The sequence below is a fragment of the Varanus komodoensis genome, unplaced genomic scaffold (assembly GCF_004798865.1).
Source record: "Varanus komodoensis strain SLA01 unplaced genomic scaffold, ASM479886v1 scaffold32, whole genome shotgun sequence".
In the NCBI taxonomy this organism is placed as follows: domain Eukaryota; kingdom Metazoa; phylum Chordata; class Lepidosauria; order Squamata; family Varanidae; genus Varanus; species Varanus komodoensis.
In genome coordinates this window covers 19319714-19341849 of record NW_025335798.1, presented here as the reverse complement: position 1 = coordinate 19341849, position 22136 = coordinate 19319714, and the positions used below count along the sequence as shown (strand labels likewise).

The following is a 22136-nucleotide window of genomic DNA, read 5'->3' as shown; positions in this document are numbered from 1 at the left end:
CACATGTCCAAAATACTGCTGATAGGGGAAGAATATGTTCTGCATATAGAAATACAGACATTGTGTGGTGCCTACTTGCTCGTTGTTCAGTACTGCCTGATCAGCTGTTTCAGTTTATAAAGTGGCTGTTGTAGCTTAACTAAGATGGATAGATATTTTGGAAAGCACTAAATATCTAATTCTGATTTAATTTCTGTTTATGGGATGGACTTATTGTCAGTTCTGCAAATTCCTCTGCAGGCTACTCAGAAAAAAATGTGATGCAGATGAAATATTTTGTACAAGTTTTGAGACACAGAGAGAAATATAGTCCCAAGCCCCTTTTCAGTTTTTCCCACTAAAGTCTTTACTAAAGGTTTCATTGTTTTTCTTTGCAACCTACATCGGCTCATATTTGACAGTACACATTATATTGGTTAATGTGTATAAAGGCTGTATTTTCCAAAAAATATTATTCTCCTTACACAACCACCTCTACTTTGTTGTCTTGGTTGCACTCTGAATTGCAAATAGATTTGACCCAAGTTGCAGGGTGTATATTTCCATTAATCATATTTTTAGACATATGTCAACTAGAGTATTGGGTTATTTTTCTGTTACTATTGATTTTGGACTTGACCAATAGCTATCCCCTTTTGTAAGCCTTCACAGACTAAAAGATAGGCAAGCCATCTTGGCTATTTTGTTTCTGGGCGAAACATCTTACTAACTCTGTGTGCTCCATTGGCTTGCTACCACTGTTCATTGTTCAGAATGTCCTGGATTAATACTGCATTGTAATTTGCAACCTACTAATATTCCAAGTGGCATTATTCAGGATAATTAAAATTGGGACTACCTGTGGGGGGCATCCTATTCTACCAGGAGTGTCATTAAAGTTATATTTTCTCCTCCTTTCTCACTCTAAATGCTACCCTGTAGTTTCAGGATGTACGTCATCAGAATTTCACTGTGCAGATGGAACTTGCATTACAAAAACAGCACAATGCAATCAGATAATCGATTGCCCAGATGCTTCTGATGAGAAAAACTGCAGTAAGGAATTCTGTTTTTAATGTATTTTATCCAATTTTCAGCTGTTTCTACAATAAATTCCAAAAAGAAGTTCCAAAAAGTTATCCTCTAAGGTATATTAACTGCATTTTGTGTTCTTCAGATAACACAGACTGCACTCACTTTTATAAACTTGGAGTCAAATCTTCAGGATTTGTTAGCTGTAATTTTACTTCACTTTGTATACTACCAGAATGGCTATGTGATGGATCTAATGACTGTGGAGATTTTACAGATGAATTAAAGTGCCCAGGTAATTGGAAAATGAAAAACAATTTAAATTTTTCTTTATCGTAAAGGATTAAGTACAAGTTTGTTTAATTTACAATATATATGTCTATCCAAGATACCATGGTTAGTAGAATTGCACTGTTCCTTTTATTTTACTATAGTCCGAAACAAGCATACATGTGAAGAAAATTATTTTGGTTGTCCTAGTGGGAGATGTATTCTAAATACCTGGGTATGTGATGGCCAGAAAGATTGTGAAGATGGAAGTGATGAATTACATTGTGGTAAGTATCTTGCTTATAATAATATATGATGTGACTACCGAGGAACTACTGATTACAATCTTTGCAAGCAAAATATGTACTCTGATTTTTAAAAATAAAAACTTAATTAACAGGCAAGTTGTTATATGCACAATCTTATAGATAGATCACTGGATCTGGATAATGGGCTGGATTCAGCAGAATTCAGTAGAGTTAGGTTGGCCCTAGAGGAAGGGGAAAGGTTCATGATTTCCTTCAATCCCCCCTTCCACTTTCAGTCTCCAGTGGCACCTTGCAAAGTGTTCTCAGATTCAGGGGTCTTCTGGAACAGCATAGAATATGGCCCCACAGGGCAGAGAGAAGGGGATAATAGAGAAAATCTCCACCATCACCCCCTTTCTCCTCCAGTAAGACTCTGCTGGCTCCTGGGTCCCTTCATGAAGAGAAGATCTGCTTCTATTTACAGAGTGGCAAGACTATATCCAAGACATTTATTTCATAATGTAGCATATTATGGCAGCAACTTAATGTGTGGTTTTTTCCTATACTGTGAAACATCAGATTGTAAGGAAGAGGGACTGTAACTTCAGACTGCATTCTCTTATGCTCAATTGCAATCTCTCCCATGGGGATCAGGTGATGGTTTTTTAATAAGATACATTTGTTGAGGTATTGTAATAGTTTCAGAGTATCTATTTATGCTGTTCATAAGTAGCCCATAATGGAACTTTTTCTGAGCTGCATACACAGTAAAACAGTGACATTTTAAAAAAAATCTCATTGCTGAATTTTTTCTATTCTAGTATAAACAAAACATACCACCAGTAAAGATCAATTAATGGCAGAGAGAAGAAGAATTTTCAAAGAACAGCACAGAACACAAAACACAGCACACACATACAGATACATTCTCTCTCTCTCTCTCTCTCTCTCTATATATATATATATATATAGAGAGAGAGAGAGAGAGAGAGAGTTATGTATGTATATGTATGTAGAAAGAGAGAACTACAGGTTAATTTAAAATGCTGGGAAATAAAAATATGTGTGCCTGATTTGGTCAGGATCATCTGTCTTTTAGAAGCTGATATCTAATTAATCATATACTGTTTTTTATGTACAGTCAAGAAATTTATATAAGGTTACAGACTTTTATTGCATCAAGGCATTCATATGAGTATTACTTCCAGTACAGTCACAAACATTTCTCCATTCTCATGATGCAATAAGTTCACTGAGGATTGTAATGAGGAAAGAATGACCTGATCAAATTCCTTTCATTCAGCCCTGTGCTATGTTAATTCCTTCTATGCTAAGGAATTAAAGGTGTTTAATTTTATTGGATTAGTATTCCTATCCTTTCTTGAGTAGCTTTGTAGTTTATGGTTTTGCATGCATTTATGAAGGTCAGGGCATGCATCCAAAGAAGTGCAGGTGAAAGGGATAATGGGCAGAAGGTAACATAGTAACTCATTTAGGGAAAGAAAAACTCTGCAGCATAAGTAAAATGTTCACAGAACTTACTCCAAATATTTCTTTCTTTCTTTATTTAAATCATTTTAATGCTGTCTTACATCCAGCTAGGTTCCCTAGAAAGGTATGTGTTGTATCTTGGATTCAAATATCTATTTTACAAATTTCTTTAAGGTATCTTACAAATACCTCACCCTATCAAAAAGAAAGCATTAAAGGAAACCAAGGATAACTTGCATAGTAACCTTTGTTCTTTCCATTTGGGGGACAAATAACTCTGACATGTTTCACTTTTGCTAAAGGTCTTTCCTTCCATTTGAACTGAAAGAGAGATAATGAAAACCAGTGTAGTGCAGTGGTTAAAGTCTTGGACTAGACTGTGGGAAATCTGGGTTCTAGTTCTCACTTGGCCACAAAGACTGTGTGATTTTGGGCCAGTCATTAAAGGAAGAAAGGTTGGATATACATATACAGTAATATTTAAATAAAAGGTCTTGCAATTCGTGTGTGCTTTCTGTCCATTTACATGTTTTTCTATACAGAGAGAAAGATGTGGGGAAGATTTATAAATTTCCCTCCCCTCCCCGTGTGTCTGTGTGTGTGTGTGTGTGTGTGTGTGTGTAGAGAAAGAGAGACAGAGAGAGAATCAAAAACTGCTTTTCCCCCTCAAAATAAGAGCTTTTCAGCCTTTATAGAAAATTTCTAACTATTTAGCCCTATTAGTTAGCCATCCACTTAGAGATGATTTTAAAAATAATGAAAAGGTGAAATTTTCAACAGGTGGTTAAATGTACTCTCAATGTTGTAGGGCATACATGTCTCTTGCTTTTTCTACTTATTCTTTCTCTTTCCATTTGAAAAGTAATTTCTTACGTGGTTTTTAAAAGATAATCAAGATCATATTTAACTTGATTAGAAATACAGTAGGATTCTGCTGCTGGGTTCTGCAAATCCTACTGTCTGCTTTGGAAGAAGGCAGCTTGAAAATAAGAGTATCTGAAAATGATTTTTTTCCAACATTAGTAGCTCTAACGCAGGGGTCTCAAACTCAACTTACCTGGGGGCAGTCTGGGTGACGCTGGGATGCATCAAGTATTCCATCACCGCGGTGGTGGTGGGCCGCTCATCCTGCGTCTCTCCCGGAGGCCGGCCCGGGCACCACTGGTGCTTTGAAGGCCACAGGGCCCCTCCCCCATGCCCCGCACATCCCAGCAATTGGCCCACAGGCCGCGAGTTTGAGACCCCTGCTCTAATGCATGCTATAACTTTTCCATAGTGCTGGAAATGGACTTATCTTTGTTGAATTTAGGCAACGTATATCATTGTCATTTCCTTTTAGATTCCTCTTGTTCATGGAATCAGTTTGCTTGTTCTGAACACAAGTGTATCTCTAAACAATGGACTTGTGATGGGGAAGATGATTGTGGAAACGGCTTGGATGAAAGCAAAGCTATTTGTGGTTAGTAATGTAATAATATTCATTTAAAGGTTTGTAGTTTCCCTTACATGACAGAATCATTTTAAAGACAGTGTATAAACACAATACAACAGATTATTTAATACAATAAGAAACTGCAATTAAAACATAGCAGAACTGGGGGAGGAGGTTAAAAAAGGAGAAGCCAGCACTAAACTTTTAGAACACTTCCTTTCTCACTATGAAACAAGACCCAAAATACAATCTAAAAGTCAACAGCATTCTTGATATAATGCAAGTGACATAACTTAAGATTGAAGAAGATATTCCTGAAGTATTTAGGGACTGAGTGTAGTGTTAACTACAATTACAAGTAATATGTATAAATTTAATCAGTATTTTTTCTTTTGACCAAGGCCTTGGAGTGTTTCTTACAACTGTACATTTGCACTGAATACTTTCCAATTGTGTTTCTATATGGCATACAAAATAGTACGGAATTGTCAAAATCCAATCCTTCATATTCTTCAAATCTTTTTGACATATTGGTTGAATAATAGACATAATTAAAGTGTAATTTTTTCAGGTAAAAGTGAATGTTTGCAGTCAGAATTTGTGAAGTATTGGAAACATAGAGATAATTCCTGAAATCTGCCTCACTACAAGAAGCCAAATTATATGCCTATAGTACTTTTTTTTTAGTTTGATTTGGCACAGATAAGTGATTTGACATAGAGAAAAGGACATAACACTACCTGAGTTAGGTGGCTCTGTTAAAGAAAACTGGAGGTGTTTCTGCCTAAGAGAGGGAAGGCCTGGGTAGGGAATGGCACATGGAAAGTAAATCTTTGCTGGCCAGAATGAGAGTCGTGATGGACCCTGGTGTTTTTATATCTGAGTCCATGTTACCACATTAATTAAACTTGGAAAATTCTGTATTTTCAGTATCATTCTGCTGAAAATTTCAGCAAACACTATTATTCAAAAAAACCCCAAACAAACCCTGCTTTCAGGGAATAAGACCAACAACACCCAAACAAACAAAGGAGAATACTTCCGTGAAATTCTCACAGGAAGGGGGCTTGCTGTTACCATAGTAATGAAATGGCTAAGGAGTATGCATGAGTGTCTTGTCTTTCACTGTACAATTAGCTCTCCAGTGGGTTCTCAACTTCCCATGCTTCATATTTTAAGAGGTAACTCCTGTCAGTAGCCAAGGCTTTTTTATATCATGAAGTGTGGGTAGGCTGGGAGAATGATGGAAAGATACCTAATAAAAAGAACACTGTGCACATCATGACATTAAGATGATTTTACACTGAAAAATAGCAACCAGTAGTGTAAGTGCTAAAAGCACATTGCAAACTAACCCATTACACCTATATATAAATTAAATTAGATTTGCTGTTAGCATTTGTAATATACTTCTGTGTCAGTGAAATATTCTCTCACTGATTTTATTTTATATTTGTATTTTCTTCTGTAAAGATAGATTTTCAATAAATTCTATTAAAATGTAATGTATGTTTGATTATATATTTTCTCTAAATGGATTTCAAAAAAGTCCAACCATGTCATATTCATTCTGGAATGACTCAGAAAGTATTTTGTACCTTGCTACAGCACATCCTATGTGTAATTTTCACTATTAAAAAAGTGAACATGATGACCTGCATTTTTATGAGGAACATATGTCTTAAATGGATAGGTAGATATTCAGATTAGGAGTTTTTTGTTGGATATTGATAAAATAGAGAAAGATACAGAAGAAAGACTAGTAAGATGAAGGAGTTAAAGAAAGAGGAATTTAGGTGGGAGAAAAAAGTGGAGCTCATGTTGTTAGTTGATGTTAAAGACAAATTTTGTTGCAGAGTATTGCACAGTTTTCCAATTAACTGAATATGAATTTGTTGTTCACAGTTAGCAATTCCTCCTTCCATGCTTTCCTGTCCAGAAGTACTTTAGAGTGCTCTGGAATGGGACTAATATGAGCAAATATTGATCACCTATATTCTTGTAAATTGTAATCAACATTCATGATATCCCAAGCATTCTTTCCACCTCATGAACTTACAAATGGTATATAGCTGTAACTAATGCATATATCTATCAGTGACACTGCTGTTCTATCAATATACTACCCAAACATGTCATTCATTACTGATTGATGTGCCACTATAATATAAGCATTGCACTCAATCCAGACAATAAAGAAGTTGGCCATTCCCAAGAACTTTTGCATTGTCTTAGGAACAGCCTTTCTTCAGTATGCGTTCTTCTTCCTTCTGTAGAAATGTCTTTTAAAAAATCTGTTTATCCTGGTCTGTATATCTTGTGATAGTTTTGTATTTTAGGACCTGTCAAACCTCTGGTGCAAATGTGCTTTACTATGTTTAAGTGGGCTGGAAATGTTGGATACTTTCACATATAAAAATTATTTGTATCTTTTATAAAACATATGAGCAACAATATGCTACAAGAACCTGGATGTTTTTCATTTGCTTATGGCCAATATTCTCATTCGTTCATTTAATACATTTCTATACTGTCCAACAGCCAAAGCTCTCAGGGCAATTTACAAAGGATAAACCCTTATATTATACATGTTATATAAATATATTATACACAGGACAACAACCAATTGCATCTACACATATGAACAGGCTGCACACGTTGAGACACATGCAAATCAAAACAATTTTAGTCAACAGCAAGAAAAAGAAGTCTAGGACCTGATTAATAAGTAATATCCTCAAGTTAATGAGCAACATCTCCATTCCTCCAGCATATTTTCTTAGTTGCTTCACTTGGAACTTTATAAGTTAATACTTAGGAAAATCATATTTGTGTTTTACTTTTTAAAGGAATGAACAGATCTTTTCTGAACAGAAATGTCAAAGTGACAAATATGGAAAAATATTTAGAATGGCATGATATGTTTAGCAATATGCCTTTTCTCCAGGGTCAGTAACCTGTGCCCCAGACATGTTCAGTTGCTTGGGTTCCTATGCCTGTGTTCCTCAGCACTGGCTTTGTGATGGTGAACGAGACTGTCCCAATGGGAGTGATGAGCTTGCTACAGCAGGATGTGGTAGGAGCTCTTTTGTACATATATGAATGATAAGCAACACTTTCCTTGCCATTGCCTTTTAATTTCCCTTTCAGTTTTGACAGATGAATGATTTGGCTGTCTGATGTTTTGCCCTTGAGTTCCTCAAATTATTGTGGCTAAGTAAACCTTAACAAGATTCTCAGTACTATGTATATAGACTGAGGTCCAGAAAGCTCATGGCTGTGGGCTTTTTAAAAAGCCTCCCAAAAAGGTCCTATAAAGTGACAATCTATAAGTCACAAAGGGATTTCCCATCTCCTGTATGTGAGCAGATGTACTCTATGCTGATTTATGGAGTGAGCGAAGGATGAATATCATTCACATTATTTATAATATTCTATTTAATGATGGGACTTTGAAAAATTTTGTAGTATAATAAGTAATGAATGACTCTGAAAAGGTCTACTATAAAATGTAATAAGGTTCATTTGGTGCACAAAAGGCCTGCCATATGAAGGCTGCCTCAGATTGGGTAGGGGGAAGCTCCCAATTTTAGCAGGACCGTTTCATCTCTATGAAATGGAAGGGGGCATATTGGCTGCTTTAAGGGCAGGTGAGGGGTTAATTTCTGAGAAATCTTCAGGTACAGTGATAGCTTACCTTACTTCATGCAGAAAAAGTGGATGAGTATTATTTTTGGCATAGGAATTGGGAATGTGGCTTGGGAGTCTGAGGTGAGCTTAACTTTTTCCAGAGTGTGAAACTTAAAGGAGAATACAAAACCCTCAAAGTAAAATGCCTCAATTGCTTGTGTAAAGTAAGGTATACTTTCCATTCTGTAGTGAAAATCCATATGGGAGATCACTGTACGCAGATGAAATGCGGATGCAGACAGCTTCTCTAGTCTGTGATAGGAGTGGCCTCTATTCTGGCTGCGTGTTGTGCACCACCAGTGCTAGTATCCGGTCACAAATAATTGTGCCAGAATATCAGCCTACCGCTTGGTCATGACATCATTGCAAAACAGGTGCAATAGCATTGCTTGCAAGGTTTTGTGTCTTAGTATAGGATTATTAGCATAAGACATTATGTTCTAGTGTACTAATTTGATGTATATCAAGCATCAATTGAGGGGAGGATTCATGACTGGCAGTATCTTTCTAGGTTTTGAGGCAGAGGTTTTCCTGTGCTGCCAGGACATACTGGAAATGGAAACTGGCCCCTTCTGCATGCAAAATGTGCAGTATCACTAAGCATTAGGTTGTTTCCATGTAATCTCTAATGGTCTGAGTTATATCTTGGGACAAATATTTAATTGCTAATCAGGAACTTGGGAAGCAGGATAATACATGAAATTGCATTATTATTTGTTTCAGTCTCCAAGGAAAATCATGTTCACTCCAGCTTTTCAGCAGTGCTCCCTAAATGTTGTTCCTGTCTGGTATTGCATATCATGCATTACTTTCTTGAAAGGATTTCTTTATTGTATAATTTAAGCTGCCACTTGCATCTTAAATTATACAATAAAATGAATTAAAAGTATTACTGATAGGTAGTTAAATACTCTTGTTCTGTGTAAGGACAGAATAAAAAAATATGTGAATCGACTTAGCTGTACTGGGATGTCCGAATCTCTTTTCCCCCTATCCCCTGCATGCCCTCAAATATGTTCTGGAGGCTCTTCTAATCTTCTGGAAAAGATTTTGAAGGGACACAGACAGGTGTACTTGGGCAGGGGGATAAATGTTCTTTCTTGTCCACATTTTGTTCTGGAAATCATTCAGCCAATGTGAGATCTTAGCACTTTTCCTTGTAACCTACTGATTGAATTGTTCAAGTATAAAAATATCTATCCGTTTTACATTTTTCAAAGATTTTCATTACTTTCTTATATTTTTTTTCTTAGCACCTAATAACACCTGTGATGAAAATACTTTCACTTGCCACAATAAAGTCTGCATTCCTAAGCAGTTTGTATGTGACCATGATGATGACTGTGGAGATGGATCAGATGAATCACTTAAATGTGGCAAGTATAACTTGAATCTACAGTGATTAAGTCAGAAATAGAATTTTAAAAGAAAACAAATACAAAAGAAAAATATAACATGTGCAAATTAAGCATTTGTTATATTTAATTCCATATAACACATTTTTACTATGCAAAGAATAATGGGGTCTAGAATGGACTAAGACCCATCTAGGCTGGGACTGAACTAGTTATTTATTTTTCCTGGGCATTAATAATAAGGAATATCTAAAACTGGGTGCTGTTATTTAATTGTCTTTTGGTATGGAAAGGCTTATAGTTGTATATCAGAATATAAGTAATTGGCATATAGGCACCAACAATTCCTGAAGCCATGTTATTGCTGAAGGTGTAATTCTGCAATACTATGTTTAAGAAAGTATCACATTCCTTTTAGATTAAAAAAAATTGTAATACACTGTTTCAGATATACAGTTTTTACTGGTTTTCCTTCCTCATTTCAGTCTGTTTCTGCTTTTGAGGAATAGACTACAAAGCATTTAAATTTCAGTCTTCTGAAAGGGTCTTATAGCCTCATAATTGTCAATTATTATATAGTTGTATATTTGGGGAAATTTCATTTTTATCACCAAAGCAGGAAAAAAAGTGCCAGTGTGCAGCTGTAAGTAGCATGCAATTTAAAAGATAATTCCTATGATCAAATGACTAGGGCTTCTGCTAGGCAGGTAGCATAAACTCTTGATATCAATAAAAGCATATTCATAATGGAGATCACCAGCTGCATTCTTGGGTCTAGCTTTCCCACCATACTTTTTGTGATATTTCACCTTTGACCAAATAGTATTATTTTGTATGCAACTAGGTTAAATGACTAGCCCACTAACTAAGCTACTTTCCCAGCTTTCAAATACTAAAAACCCCCATTTCTAAACCCTTTAGAACCCATGATATGCTACAAAATGCTCAAGCACAATTCTGTCCTGTCACTTTCATCTTTCAGTGCGTAACAGAGTATCTGAATGAGAGAGCCATAATTGACATTTGTCTAGCATGCAAGTCCTGTAGAGATGTGTTGAGTGACTACCTTCTTGCAGAAGGCATTTCCTGGTTCATTTTGACCCTCCCCACACACGCACACACAAACTTCTTTCATTTTTACTTTTGTCTAGCCTAGTGGAGTAATGAATTACTGGCCTGTAGGAAATTCAAAATTTTAGTGTAGCTGTGGTTGGGCAATGACCATATCAAGCTCGAACAGGTATCAAGAATGACAGTACAAGCTCTTTCCAGCTCAGGTCTTATTTTATGAGGCAATATTTTTCATGCTTTTGTATTTTTTAATAAGATCACCCTGCCAATGTAAGTTAAGTTTGCCATTATACTTTGTATAGTATGCATATGTGTATGTGCTTATGTGTGGAAGAGGGGTAGCCCCATGACTGAGAAGAGCTTTATCCATATTGTTGGGAGAGTAGTTTATGGCACTACTGCAGTATAGTCCAGTGTTGTCTGCTGATTGGCTTGTTTTTTGTTTTTGTTTTAAGAAATGCAATGTTCTTTATCAATCTATTGTATTTGTATGCCACCTCATAGCCAGAGGCTCTCTGGGCGGCTCATAGCACATCATTGCAGGTAGCTGGGAATTAGCTTCGGGACATCCTTCCATTCTGCAAAGTATTCTGGGCCTCTCATTGGGTATTCACCATTACCACCCTTTCTAAGGAAGAGCACAGGAGGAATCTGAAATAGCTGTGACTCAGTCATACTTTGTGATCTTTTTACTAGCTGAGCTATTAGTAGAAATGACAGAGAAATCATCAACAGATTCAAATATTCTACAGATTCAGTTGTAGAAAATACGAAAGACTAAGATGAAAACAAGGATGAAGATGGAAGGAAGGAAATAAACCCCAAAACATCAACTGAAACTGTGCATTTACCCTAGTTGGACAAAGCAAAATGCAGACAGGTTTAGTGCAATGCTTACATCTTAATCTAGTATAGCCAATTGTGTACTCCCTCCCTTTCACTGATGCAGGAGGACCAACAGGCTTCCCAGTAAATAAGTTTACTTAAAATTTAAGCCCCATTTTATCTATTCAATTCTTAATTTGCCTTATGGCAGAAAGAAATTAGTCTGCAATTCTGTCTACACTTAACTGAAGGTAGTTCTTATTAACTAAGCAGACATGCATGAACTTGGGCTGTGAGGCTGCAACTCCTGTAGATAATCACCTGGGAATCACCAGACTGGTACTTCTCAGTGTTAATATATACTGTTGCACCATTCTAGAAAGTTTAAGCTGATTATCATACAGAAGGTGGATACATACAGATTTGGCATGTAAGAAGAAAGTGTTCCCTTATATGGTTATCCCTTAAATGCACACAGTAAGGCAGCGTGCAATATATAGTTGGCCGTTTTCCATAATAAAGAGCCTTATTCTGACATAGTGTAAAACCAGTGTGTTTCCCCCATGTAATATTCACAATTATTTATCTTTTATGCCATCAATCTTCTGCCTTTCCCCTGAAACCAAAATTCTCCCCACTTGATCTGACTAGTCCTTTGAGGTAGGTTAGGCTAAGAAATAGTAACAGACCCGAAATTCATGCAGTAATGAATTGGAGGCATGTATTGGTTCACCTCAGGCAGCAAAGTATCCTGGACCAGCTATAGCTCTGTATGTCTGCTATAGCACTTTCCTATTATGAATGAGTGTGCTTGTTAGATTCTGAAAACTTCTGTGTGTTTTCGTTTCCTCTGACTGTGCACTGTAGGTTGTAAAGGGGATAGCCTGGTTTTGCATCTGAATTCTCTACCAGGAATGAATTATTTGTGCTTTACTTACCTGGAACATGATTGCTGATAATGTATACAGTAAAAGAAGTGTAATCATAGAATCATGGAATAGTAGAGTTGGAAAGGGCCATGAAGATCATGGGGTCCAACCCCCTGCTGCTGCAGGACACCAATCTACACCATCCCACTCAGATGGCTGTGCAGTTTATTTTTGAATGTCTCTAGTGTGGGAGAGCCCACCACCTCTCCAGGCAACTGGTTCCACTGCTGTATTGCTCTGAAAGTGAGAAAACTTTTCCTGATATCTAGCCTGAATCTGGGTTGGTGCAGCCTGACTTGATTATTCCATGTCCTGCACTCTGGTATCTGCAAGACGAGATCTTGACCTTCCTCTTTGTGACAGCCCTTGAGGTACTTATAGAGGGATATCATCCCCCCCCACCCACCAGTCTTACCTTCTCAAGGCTGAGCATGTCCAGTTCTCTCAATCTCTCCTCACAGGGCAGTGTTTCCAAACTCTGGATTATTTTTATTGCCTTCCTCTGGATCCTTTTCTGCATCTTTCTTAAATATTGGTCCCCAAAACTGGACACAGTATTCCAGATGGGGTCTGACTAGTGATGAGTATATGGGAACTACTACTTCTCATGATTTGGAAGTAATACTTCTGTTAATGCATCCCAAAATAGCATTTGCCCTTTTGGCAGCTGCATCATATTGTTAGCTCATGTTTAGCCTATTGTCCACAATTACTCCAAGATCTTTTTATTTTTTAGTTCCGTTGAGCCACACATTCCTCATCTTGTATCAATTGGTTTCTTTTTGCTAGGTGGAGGCCTAGGAATAGCTTGAATAGCTTGTACCTTGAATAGCTTTCTTTGACTACATGTGCACAAATTACATTTGTGAGTTAAGTACAGGGGTAAATTAGGTGACCTAATACAAGCTGCTAGCCTCAGGGCCCTTGAACCGGCCCTTCTTCTCAGAATTAATGCCAAGAACTAAAAGTTTACAACATAGAGAACGATTTCTTCAGTAGTTTCCGAGATTAATCTTGAAGTTCTCTGTCATTTTCCATGGAATCCTTTTCAAACTTACTAGTCTATATCTCTCAATTAACAACTGCATATCCTCTTTACTATTATATAGTTAAGATAAAGCAATCAGGACCTAGTTCTACAATATTATATGAACATAGTATGAGAGATAATGAGCCTTGAGGTTACATCTGTCTCTGGCACATTCTCCATATTCTTCTTCTTCATTTATTGAAGACTTTTGGTTGTATCCAGCCCTGGTCATCTTCCAGTGAATAGAAACCAAAGGTGGAAGAGTTTCTGCTTTCATTTTGCAGCTCCTCCATACAACCACCACAACTCTGTTTAGGTAGTCACTCTGGAAGTGTGTTGGGTACTATGCAGGGGAGAGAGTGAGTTCACCTGTTTGTTACTAGATTCCAGCCTTTAGTTGTATTTTTGAAGTTGAAATAATATGCATATCTACTGTCAGTCTTCAATATTTTAACCTATCAGTTTCATTGCTAGGAACTTTAGCAGGTTTTTTTTCCCAAGAATTATAGGGTTTTTCTTCTGTGCCTACTTATCTAATAAACCCCACATTCTATTTCTAAGTATACACAACAATTTTTCCTCACAGGATTCATGTTTTCTATTAATATATGGATATCTTATGTTCTACTTTTTATTTTCTTAGAAACTTTGAGGTGGCGGAATTTGATATCCCACACCATTGATTCTTGAGATCTTTGTAATTTTATTTGATTATATATGTTCTTATAATTTTGTTACTACATGAAAAACTGAAACCAAGGATATACATAATGAGTTTCATGTTCTTAATAGTAAGGTTTGATGAGTAAGTGTTGCATATATTTACATGTGATATGCAAAGCAGAATATTGTTCAGAAATATGCAAGAATTAGAAATAAATGTAATGCCTTATTACCCTGTGCTGCTTAATACATTAGCTAACTGAAATATCGTCAGTGATCTTGCTTCATAAATAAATAAAATATTTCCCCCTATTCATTTACAGTAATGACATTTGACCAATAAGCTGCTCTGCATATATCCCATTGTAAGATTTTATTATTTTTTGACCCAAAGCTAGTTTAAAAGCTTGTAGAAACTTTGCACATAGAAGCCAAATGATACCAAATTAGTTTTTTTATAATCTTGTTCCTTTTGCTTTCTATCTTATGTCTAGGATAAATGTCTTACACATTTAATCAAAAGTGCCATTTTTATTTCAAAAGAAAAAGAAATGTTCATTAGAGGAAATAAGGAGCCTAGCTGAAATCTGTGACTTGATGATTTCCACCACTGGGAGGATTCTGCGAGGAATACATAAAAAGAAAATGAAATTTTCAATAATAATATTATTTATTGAAGAGCACTCTTGAGTGTCCAAATCTTCCAATAAAATACACAGTCTTTGCAAAAAAAAGTTGAGTTAGATCTCTGTGACTCACACATATGAGTTCTGTACCTGTACAGAGCTTCACTTGGAAAATTCCATTTCCACCCTATAGCACATTCCTCCGTTACTCCGTTACTGCTGTACCAATACCACCAGAAGCATTCTTGTCTAGAAAGAACTACATTTTCAATGGAGTTAAACTATTCCTTTTCCTCTTTAATTTCTTGTTTTAGTCATTTCCTATTTTTATTTTTAACCATAGACACTCCTAATGCTTGGCATGCTTGGGGAAGTGCGTACTAATTCATTTCACTACCTCAAGGCTTTAGCAGCCAGACCCAGTGGAATTGGTCACCATACCTTGAGTGGGAGCAGCCCTTCTGATTCTGACACTCGAATTTAATCCTTGCGGGCTCCTCTGCTGTTTTTGTGCTCTAGACCAGTACTATTGATATCTCTTTTGACATTAGATCTGATGCCAGTGTTGGGCACTTTGCCACAGACCTCTTTCCTCAGAGACTTGACTAACCGTATGCAATTAAAGTTGTCATTTTGTTGAGTCTGTGCAACCTGAATCAAGCAGTTTGGTGCCATCCAACTCCTTGGCAGGAACAGTATTCTTCATATCAACGTCAGGATAAAGCATGACAGCCCATGCAGGTCCTTTTAGGAAGTTCCTTTGAGTTACAGAAAACTACAAAGGCAAAAATTAAGTGGCTAGATGCCAGCTTTAACCCTCTGAGCTGAATAATATGGCATAGATATTCCTGTCTTCAGTACCAATTTCTTCTGTACCAGTCACTCAGCACTAATGGTTCTTTTGGTTGTGATTATTGGGCTAAGAGCTGATTTCTCAGCTCAGAAATCTCTTTTGGAAAGTTACTTGTTTCCCTCTCCTCTACAACTTCAGTCAGTAATAGTGGTATTGGGGACAGGGAGGAGGAAATCAGGTCTATGGCATAATCCATTATTTCCTTGAGTCTCCATGTAGAATATCACTCTGCTGCTGCACACCTCCATGACCTTCCTCTCAGTCTTAGGATGCTTCTCCTCGCTTCTTTTTTTCTGGTATTTGGATCTTGACCATGCCACATATTGAGGTTGGGAATCTTCCTGGAGTGAATGTCAGATGCAGATATTCCCAATATCCCTCTTCTATTTGGGGTAAGAAATCACAGTGCTCAATGCTGGGATCAAGATTAATATGAGCATAGATTCTGTGAATATTTATTCATTGCGTTTTATGCCGCCCTATAGCTCAAAGGCCCTCTGGGTGGCTCACAGAGATACATATTGAGGCTATACCTTCCCCTCCTCCCTCTCAAGCCAGGGATGCACAAATGTTTGGCCTTGAAGACCACCTTTGATGCCAGCTCCCTGCTCATGGAGATTTAAGGACTGCTGGGATAGTGTAGGAAGAGGTAAAAGTTTCAACCATCCTTCTGGGATTAACACCTAGATTGCTGCTCCACTGAAAATATTAGCAGTGGCAAAATGGTGAACTCAGAAGCCAGGAAACAGTGCTTTTTATTCCCTACTGATCAGTTAAACACCATTTAAATTTGAAGATCTTTCCATAATCCACATAGTGACTTCATTAATCTAATATAAAGGGTAAGGACTGACATGAAATTCCATTTAATCATAAAATCAGCATATCTCAATTTGAACCAAAGACAACTTGTTTGCTCCTACTAAGGGATAATCAGATATGATTAACACATTCAGCAAAGGAGCCAGCAAAACTCATAATTCAAGAATTATGTTCCTTGTAGGACCAGAAAGGTATTAATTTTACAAGCTAGCTGTATCTATTTTTCCCAACTGCAGGCTGTTTTTCACTTTTCACATATGCAGGCATGTGTAAAGATGCTGCAACACTTGTTTTCAACCCTTTATTAATGTGAAACCTAATAGATAGATTGCTTTAGATGATCATAATGTTCTTGGATTAAGCTGTAATACAGATGAGGTGCCAATTATGTGCTCTGGTTTAGAAGTATGCTACAAAGAGAAATTTAGTACCTGCCAATTTCCTTTGAGCGATTCCATACCACTCTTGACTGCCTTCCTGAAGATAAAATTAATCTAGAAATTAAATTACATATCAAACTATTCCAGTATTAGTATTAGTATTTGCTTTTACTAATTGCAATTTAAATAATATATAACTTTTTAAAGGTGTCATATGCCGATGCATTTCAAAGTATAAATGGAGACTTATAAGAGTTTAGTCTTGAATACAGAAAGGTGTCTTTGAAGTTCAAATGTACTGTCCTATCTCTGAAAGGGAAGAACTCCTTCAAACTGTATAGAATCATTTGAGGAAAATAATTAATCATTATTAAATTTATCTTTCTTCTAAGGGATATATTGTTAATTCCTCCAAGAAACATTGCCTTTTCAGAATAAAACTTATTTTTGCATCTCTTAAAACTGTAGTTGTGTTTATGATATGCATCAGAGTTTGATCTCTTTGGTATCTTCAGTTTGCCTAAGTGTTTTGATCAGTCTATTTTAAATGGACCACAGTACATTTATTTATAGATAAGTGGTTATATATTGTTTTAGAGCACCCCTGCCCCCAAACCTGGGATGTTGTATGCGGACATTTTGGACAAGAACTTCCAAAATTCCCAGACAGCATGGCCATTAGTTGTACTTCCTGGAACACATGGGAGGTATAGTCCAACACATCTGAAAGTCACCAGGTTGGAGAAAGCTGTTGTAGAAAATATATGATAGTTAATTAAAATTAGAATAGTTAAAAAGGGATAAAAAGTAAAAACAGACTAGCTGTGCATCATTCAAAACCTCCCTAGATGATATCTTCTAAGCTGCAAAGGCAAAGAGAGGGACTCTGTTTGACACGTGTGGATAAAAGTCTGATAAGAGAAATAATATTTTCCCAAAATCAGACTATGTATTTATAGCAGATAAAATACCAGTCAAACATTTGTCTCTCAGCTCGGCATTTTATATTGTCCATGATAGTTGAGAGATAGAACTGCAGGGCAAGGAATGGGGGTGGGGGGTATGCAGTGCATGGAGTGCTGAATTTCAAAGTTAGGGGATTCAGGACTGAATCATATTTGAGCTTACCTCACTACGGAGAAATTACATGCTAACCTGTCATTTGGTCTTTAGTATTCTGCATTTAAATACTAGATGAACCTAATGTAAAATAGCAGTGTGGTGTTCAGGCATGCCCATCTTTGTGCCCTCCACAAACCTTAACCAGGCTTGAGGTTCAGCAAATTCCAATCGTCGTGCATCCATTTCTGTAATTGCTATTTGGGCTAGCGTGATCTTCTTTCATAGTCTCTAGCCAGGGTCTGCAAGTCCTGAGTACCCTTCTCAAATTGAGGCCATTCTGCTTGGTCAGAGTTAAGAATGTGCAGATTGTCTCTGTTTCACAGATTGTCTGGCATCTTTCATTCCATCATCCTCTCATTGACAGAATCAGATTTTTTTGTTTGTGTGCAAACAGTTGTGCAACCCCCGCCCCCCAAAAAAGAAAAAGCCCCACTCCTCAAATCCATGGAATCTGCCCAACTCTGCAAAACCCAGTCTGCTGCTGAATCCACAGGTCTTATTCACAGAAATCTACTGTAATTTAAATCCATGGTGGATTTATCCCAGCATCCCTTTGTCAGAGGGCTTTCAAAAGTTTCCAATCATGGATTAGGCTGCCATGACCCTGCAGCCCCTTGCTGAAACTGGTTGAAACTGTTCCTTCTGGGCATAGAAGTGTCACCCCAAGATGCACAGCAGTGAGAATGGCAGATATGCTCCCTATTTATGACCAGGGTCTTCATCTGTTGAGAATCTGCATAGAACTCTGCAGTATTTTGTAGCTTAGCCCTTGTATTTAAAGAAAAGTAGTAAATGTGTCTAAAAAGGGTGGAATTATATTAAATATCACATACCTGAAGGAGCGCCTTCTTTCCTATGTGCCCTCCAGCCCCTTGAGATCTGAGGCAGAGGTCCTTCTTTGGGAGCCCTCCTTGAAAGAGATTAGGAGGGTGGCTACCCAGAGGAGGGCCTTCTCTGTGGTGCCTGCCTGACTCTGGAACACGCTCCCCAGAGAGGTTCACCTGGTGCCAATGCTTCTTTCCTTTGGACGCCAGATGAAAACCTTTTAATTTTCCCACTGTTTTAATTGCTAATTGTCTTAATTTGTGGTTTTTATATTTATTATTGGATGCTGGGCTACTTTTATTTCTTTATCTTATTTTACTGCTGTTATTGTGAACCATCCCAGGACATCAGTGATGGGACAGTATACAAAAGTTTTAAATAAATAAATGGTAAATTCCAGAGGTACACATTATGAATTGTTGATCACTCTACTTTTAGGGTATCGTCACTGTAATCCTGGAGAATTCAGCTGTGCTGATGGGAGATGTCTGCTAAATTCTCAGTGGCAATGTGATGGAGATTTTGATTGTCCAGATCATTCTGATGAAGATCCAATTAACATAAAATGCAGAAGTGCAGGTTCAGCTTTTTAAATATTTGTGCAATTTTGCTTTTTGCTCTAAAAATGTACAATTGTATTTCAAACAAAATAATGTAGTGTTTAGAAACGTTTTTGTATTGGCAGAACGCTGACCAGATGTACAGGTACTGAGTGCTGAGGAAGAGAGCAGAGGAAGGAATAGCTGCCAGTTATCTAGCACTTTGCATGGATTCTTCTTCCCATAGCACCATCTCTCCCATGTGTGATGCTAGTTTAGGATATCATCGTTTTCCTTAAGAACATCACTTGAAAATTCACAAGCTGTGATCGAAAGGGTAGCATAATGGGTACATACTGTTTATGAGAACAAATGCAGCTCGTCATGGCAGTTGCAAATTAGATGCATGCACACTGCTGTTGTCCTTGCTGTGCCAGAGCATCTATTTCATGGAAAAGTTGATGTGCTCAAACAGTTTAACTCATGTTATTAAATGGCTTTGTGAATTTAAGTAATTACAACATTATTTTCCTGATAGATGCTCAATATATGTTAGAATAAAAAATATACTTAGTTACCCAATTCTCCCACACATTTTTCATAGATAGAAGTGCTGAAGCCCTACATAAATGTTTTACAAGTGAAGTCTACCAGTGAGAATGTGGCTCAATTTACACACATTAATTAATATTACTGATTTCCACTGAAGCTTTATTTGTAGAATTCATTTCAGTTAAAGTGTTTCAGTAATCTCCTCTACCTACCCATAGCTGCACGCACACACGCGCGCACACACACACACACACACACACACAGCTCCTTGAAGTTTTAAGCCATTTATATATTGGGACTTGCATTTGATAACATAGATTAGCAAAGAATATTGTTACAAAAGCTAAGCTCTTTGAGTGAGCAGTATGCTATATGTTAATAGTCATGGTTTGTGAACAGAGATGGGGACTGGCCATACCTATGTAGAAGTAAATGAAGGAATGGATTTTTTTGCATATTTTATTGAAGTAAATCATAAGGGTATTTAAAAATCATAATTGTTATATTTTACTATAGATGTGTATACTGCTGGGTTTACCTGTAAACATAAGAGTTTTCACAGATTTATGACCTGTGCATAAATTAAGATGCAGCTAACAACTGAAACCTGGCAGTTCTTGACATGTTCCTTGCATTCCATTTGTGTCCTTCCTCCCTTGTTTCTTATTTTTAGAACAGTCATGCAACAGTTCATTTTTTATGTGCAAAAATGGCAAGTGTATTCCCCAAGAAGATGTTTGTGATACTAAACAAGATTGTGCAGATGGATCTGATGAGAGAAACTGCCATATCAATGAATGTTTAAGTAAGAAAGTCAGTGGCTGTACTCAAGATTGCCAGGATCTTCCTGTTGGGTACAAGGTTGGTAGTCCTGGTGTGTAAAGTAGAACATTATAAACAGAATTCATTGTATTGCTATTTTAAATGTTAATTTCTTTATTTACAACATTTCTATATCACCTTTCCACAAATGAGACGAAGGCAATGTACAGCAATTTAAATGAAGTAAGCAAAGCAACAACAAACCCATTAAAAATGCAATCATGAAGATCATATTGAAACATTAAAGAATACTCCTATTGCCCATGGGTGGGCATCACAGAGTGCACAGGCTACTGCAGTTTTCCCACCCTTACTCCACTGAGGCAACAGCGTTAGTACGAACGCTGGAGGATGAAACCCAAGCAGATATTTCCTCTTCCTCACAGCCCACACTGACGGCTGACCAAGTGCTTCTCTTTCAGGGTCACTACTGCAACCTGAAAGGGGTTCAGAGAGGACAGAAAGGAGATGGGACAAGGGTGGAATGGGGAAGAAGAGACATGGATCTGCCCAGTCCCTAACTCTCTGCTGCCATACCTCCTCTTTAGGTGGTCTAAAAGGCCTGCTTAGCTTAAATTCTATCCAAATCAGAATGAGAAGTTGTAAAAGCTTTTGTGCTTCTCCCTGCCCTGCCTCATTTTGCTGTTAATGGCACTGAATGGCTGGATGGCTCCAGTCTCAATGCTTTGTGTACAGCATTGTATGGGTGCCCTCCCTAAGAGCAGCTGGGGGATAAAGTAGTCAAAGCCTTGGCTTGCTTAAATAACTATCCCCTATTATATCAGTTTCAGTTTGCAGTACAATTTAGCATAAGAATTTAACAGGTTTTTCTGTAAAGAGATGGTCATATCTAAAGTGGTCACCAATCTTTGCTATGCCGTGCATAAGACTCTAAGGCAAAGATTATATTTTTCTTTTTATGTCTCTCGAACCTATTGTTTTTTACAAGTAAAATAGCTGAAGAGTTGGGAATGTGAAATGTTTTTAAAAGTTATAATACACTTTTCTTTTGATCAAAGTAAAGGATGATAAACATCTGCAGAAAACCTATGCTTAGCTTATGCCTAAGGGCATAAGTTAAAGATTTGTTTTCATGTCAGTAAGGAAAAAAATGAAAGACTAACATTGGGGAACCAATAGAGAAAATATATGACAATATATTGAGCTAATATGTCAATCATCTTAAAAATAATTTCTAACTGATGTGTTCAACGTTGTATGTTTCAGCTTTAATTTCACAACATTTTATCAAAAAAGACTCAAGGCAGTTCACAATGAAAACCACCATAAAACTACTAACTTTCAAAAAGTCCTGCTAAAGTCAGCCAAAAATAACATAAAGCATTGCTAGTCAATAAGCTGAATGTGTGACACATATGTTAATACCTATCTGTCTATCTACGTATCTGCCAGTCTAGCTATATAAAATCTGAATGTCCATATCTGAATCTTGGGGGAAGGGCTAATTTCACAATTGTACGGCTTCCCCACTGACTTGCCCCTGCACCATGAGTCAACACGTATGTATGCTTGTAGCTCAATGAACTAATCTCATTTCTCTGGGTTGGGAAAAGAATGCT

General features: G+C 37.1%; 1 protein-coding gene across 1 annotated transcript in view; it reads left to right on the top strand.

Annotated features, from left to right (window-relative positions):
* The window catches only part of LRP1B (LDL receptor related protein 1B), a 730365-nt gene that overhangs the window by 556565 nt on the left and 151664 nt on the right, over positions 1 to 22136 (top strand). Inside the window, exons 48-55 of the mRNA XM_044438491.1 lie at positions 922 to 1035; positions 1157 to 1306; positions 1446 to 1568; positions 4360 to 4479; positions 7400 to 7528; positions 9396 to 9518; positions 19082 to 19222; positions 20408 to 20595. Coding sequence (XP_044294426.1) covers positions 922 to 1035; positions 1157 to 1306; positions 1446 to 1568; positions 4360 to 4479; positions 7400 to 7528; positions 9396 to 9518; positions 19082 to 19222; positions 20408 to 20595 — 1088 coding nt within the window. The remainder of the gene's footprint in view (positions 1 to 921; positions 1036 to 1156; positions 1307 to 1445; positions 1569 to 4359; positions 4480 to 7399; positions 7529 to 9395; positions 9519 to 19081; positions 19223 to 20407; positions 20596 to 22136) is intronic.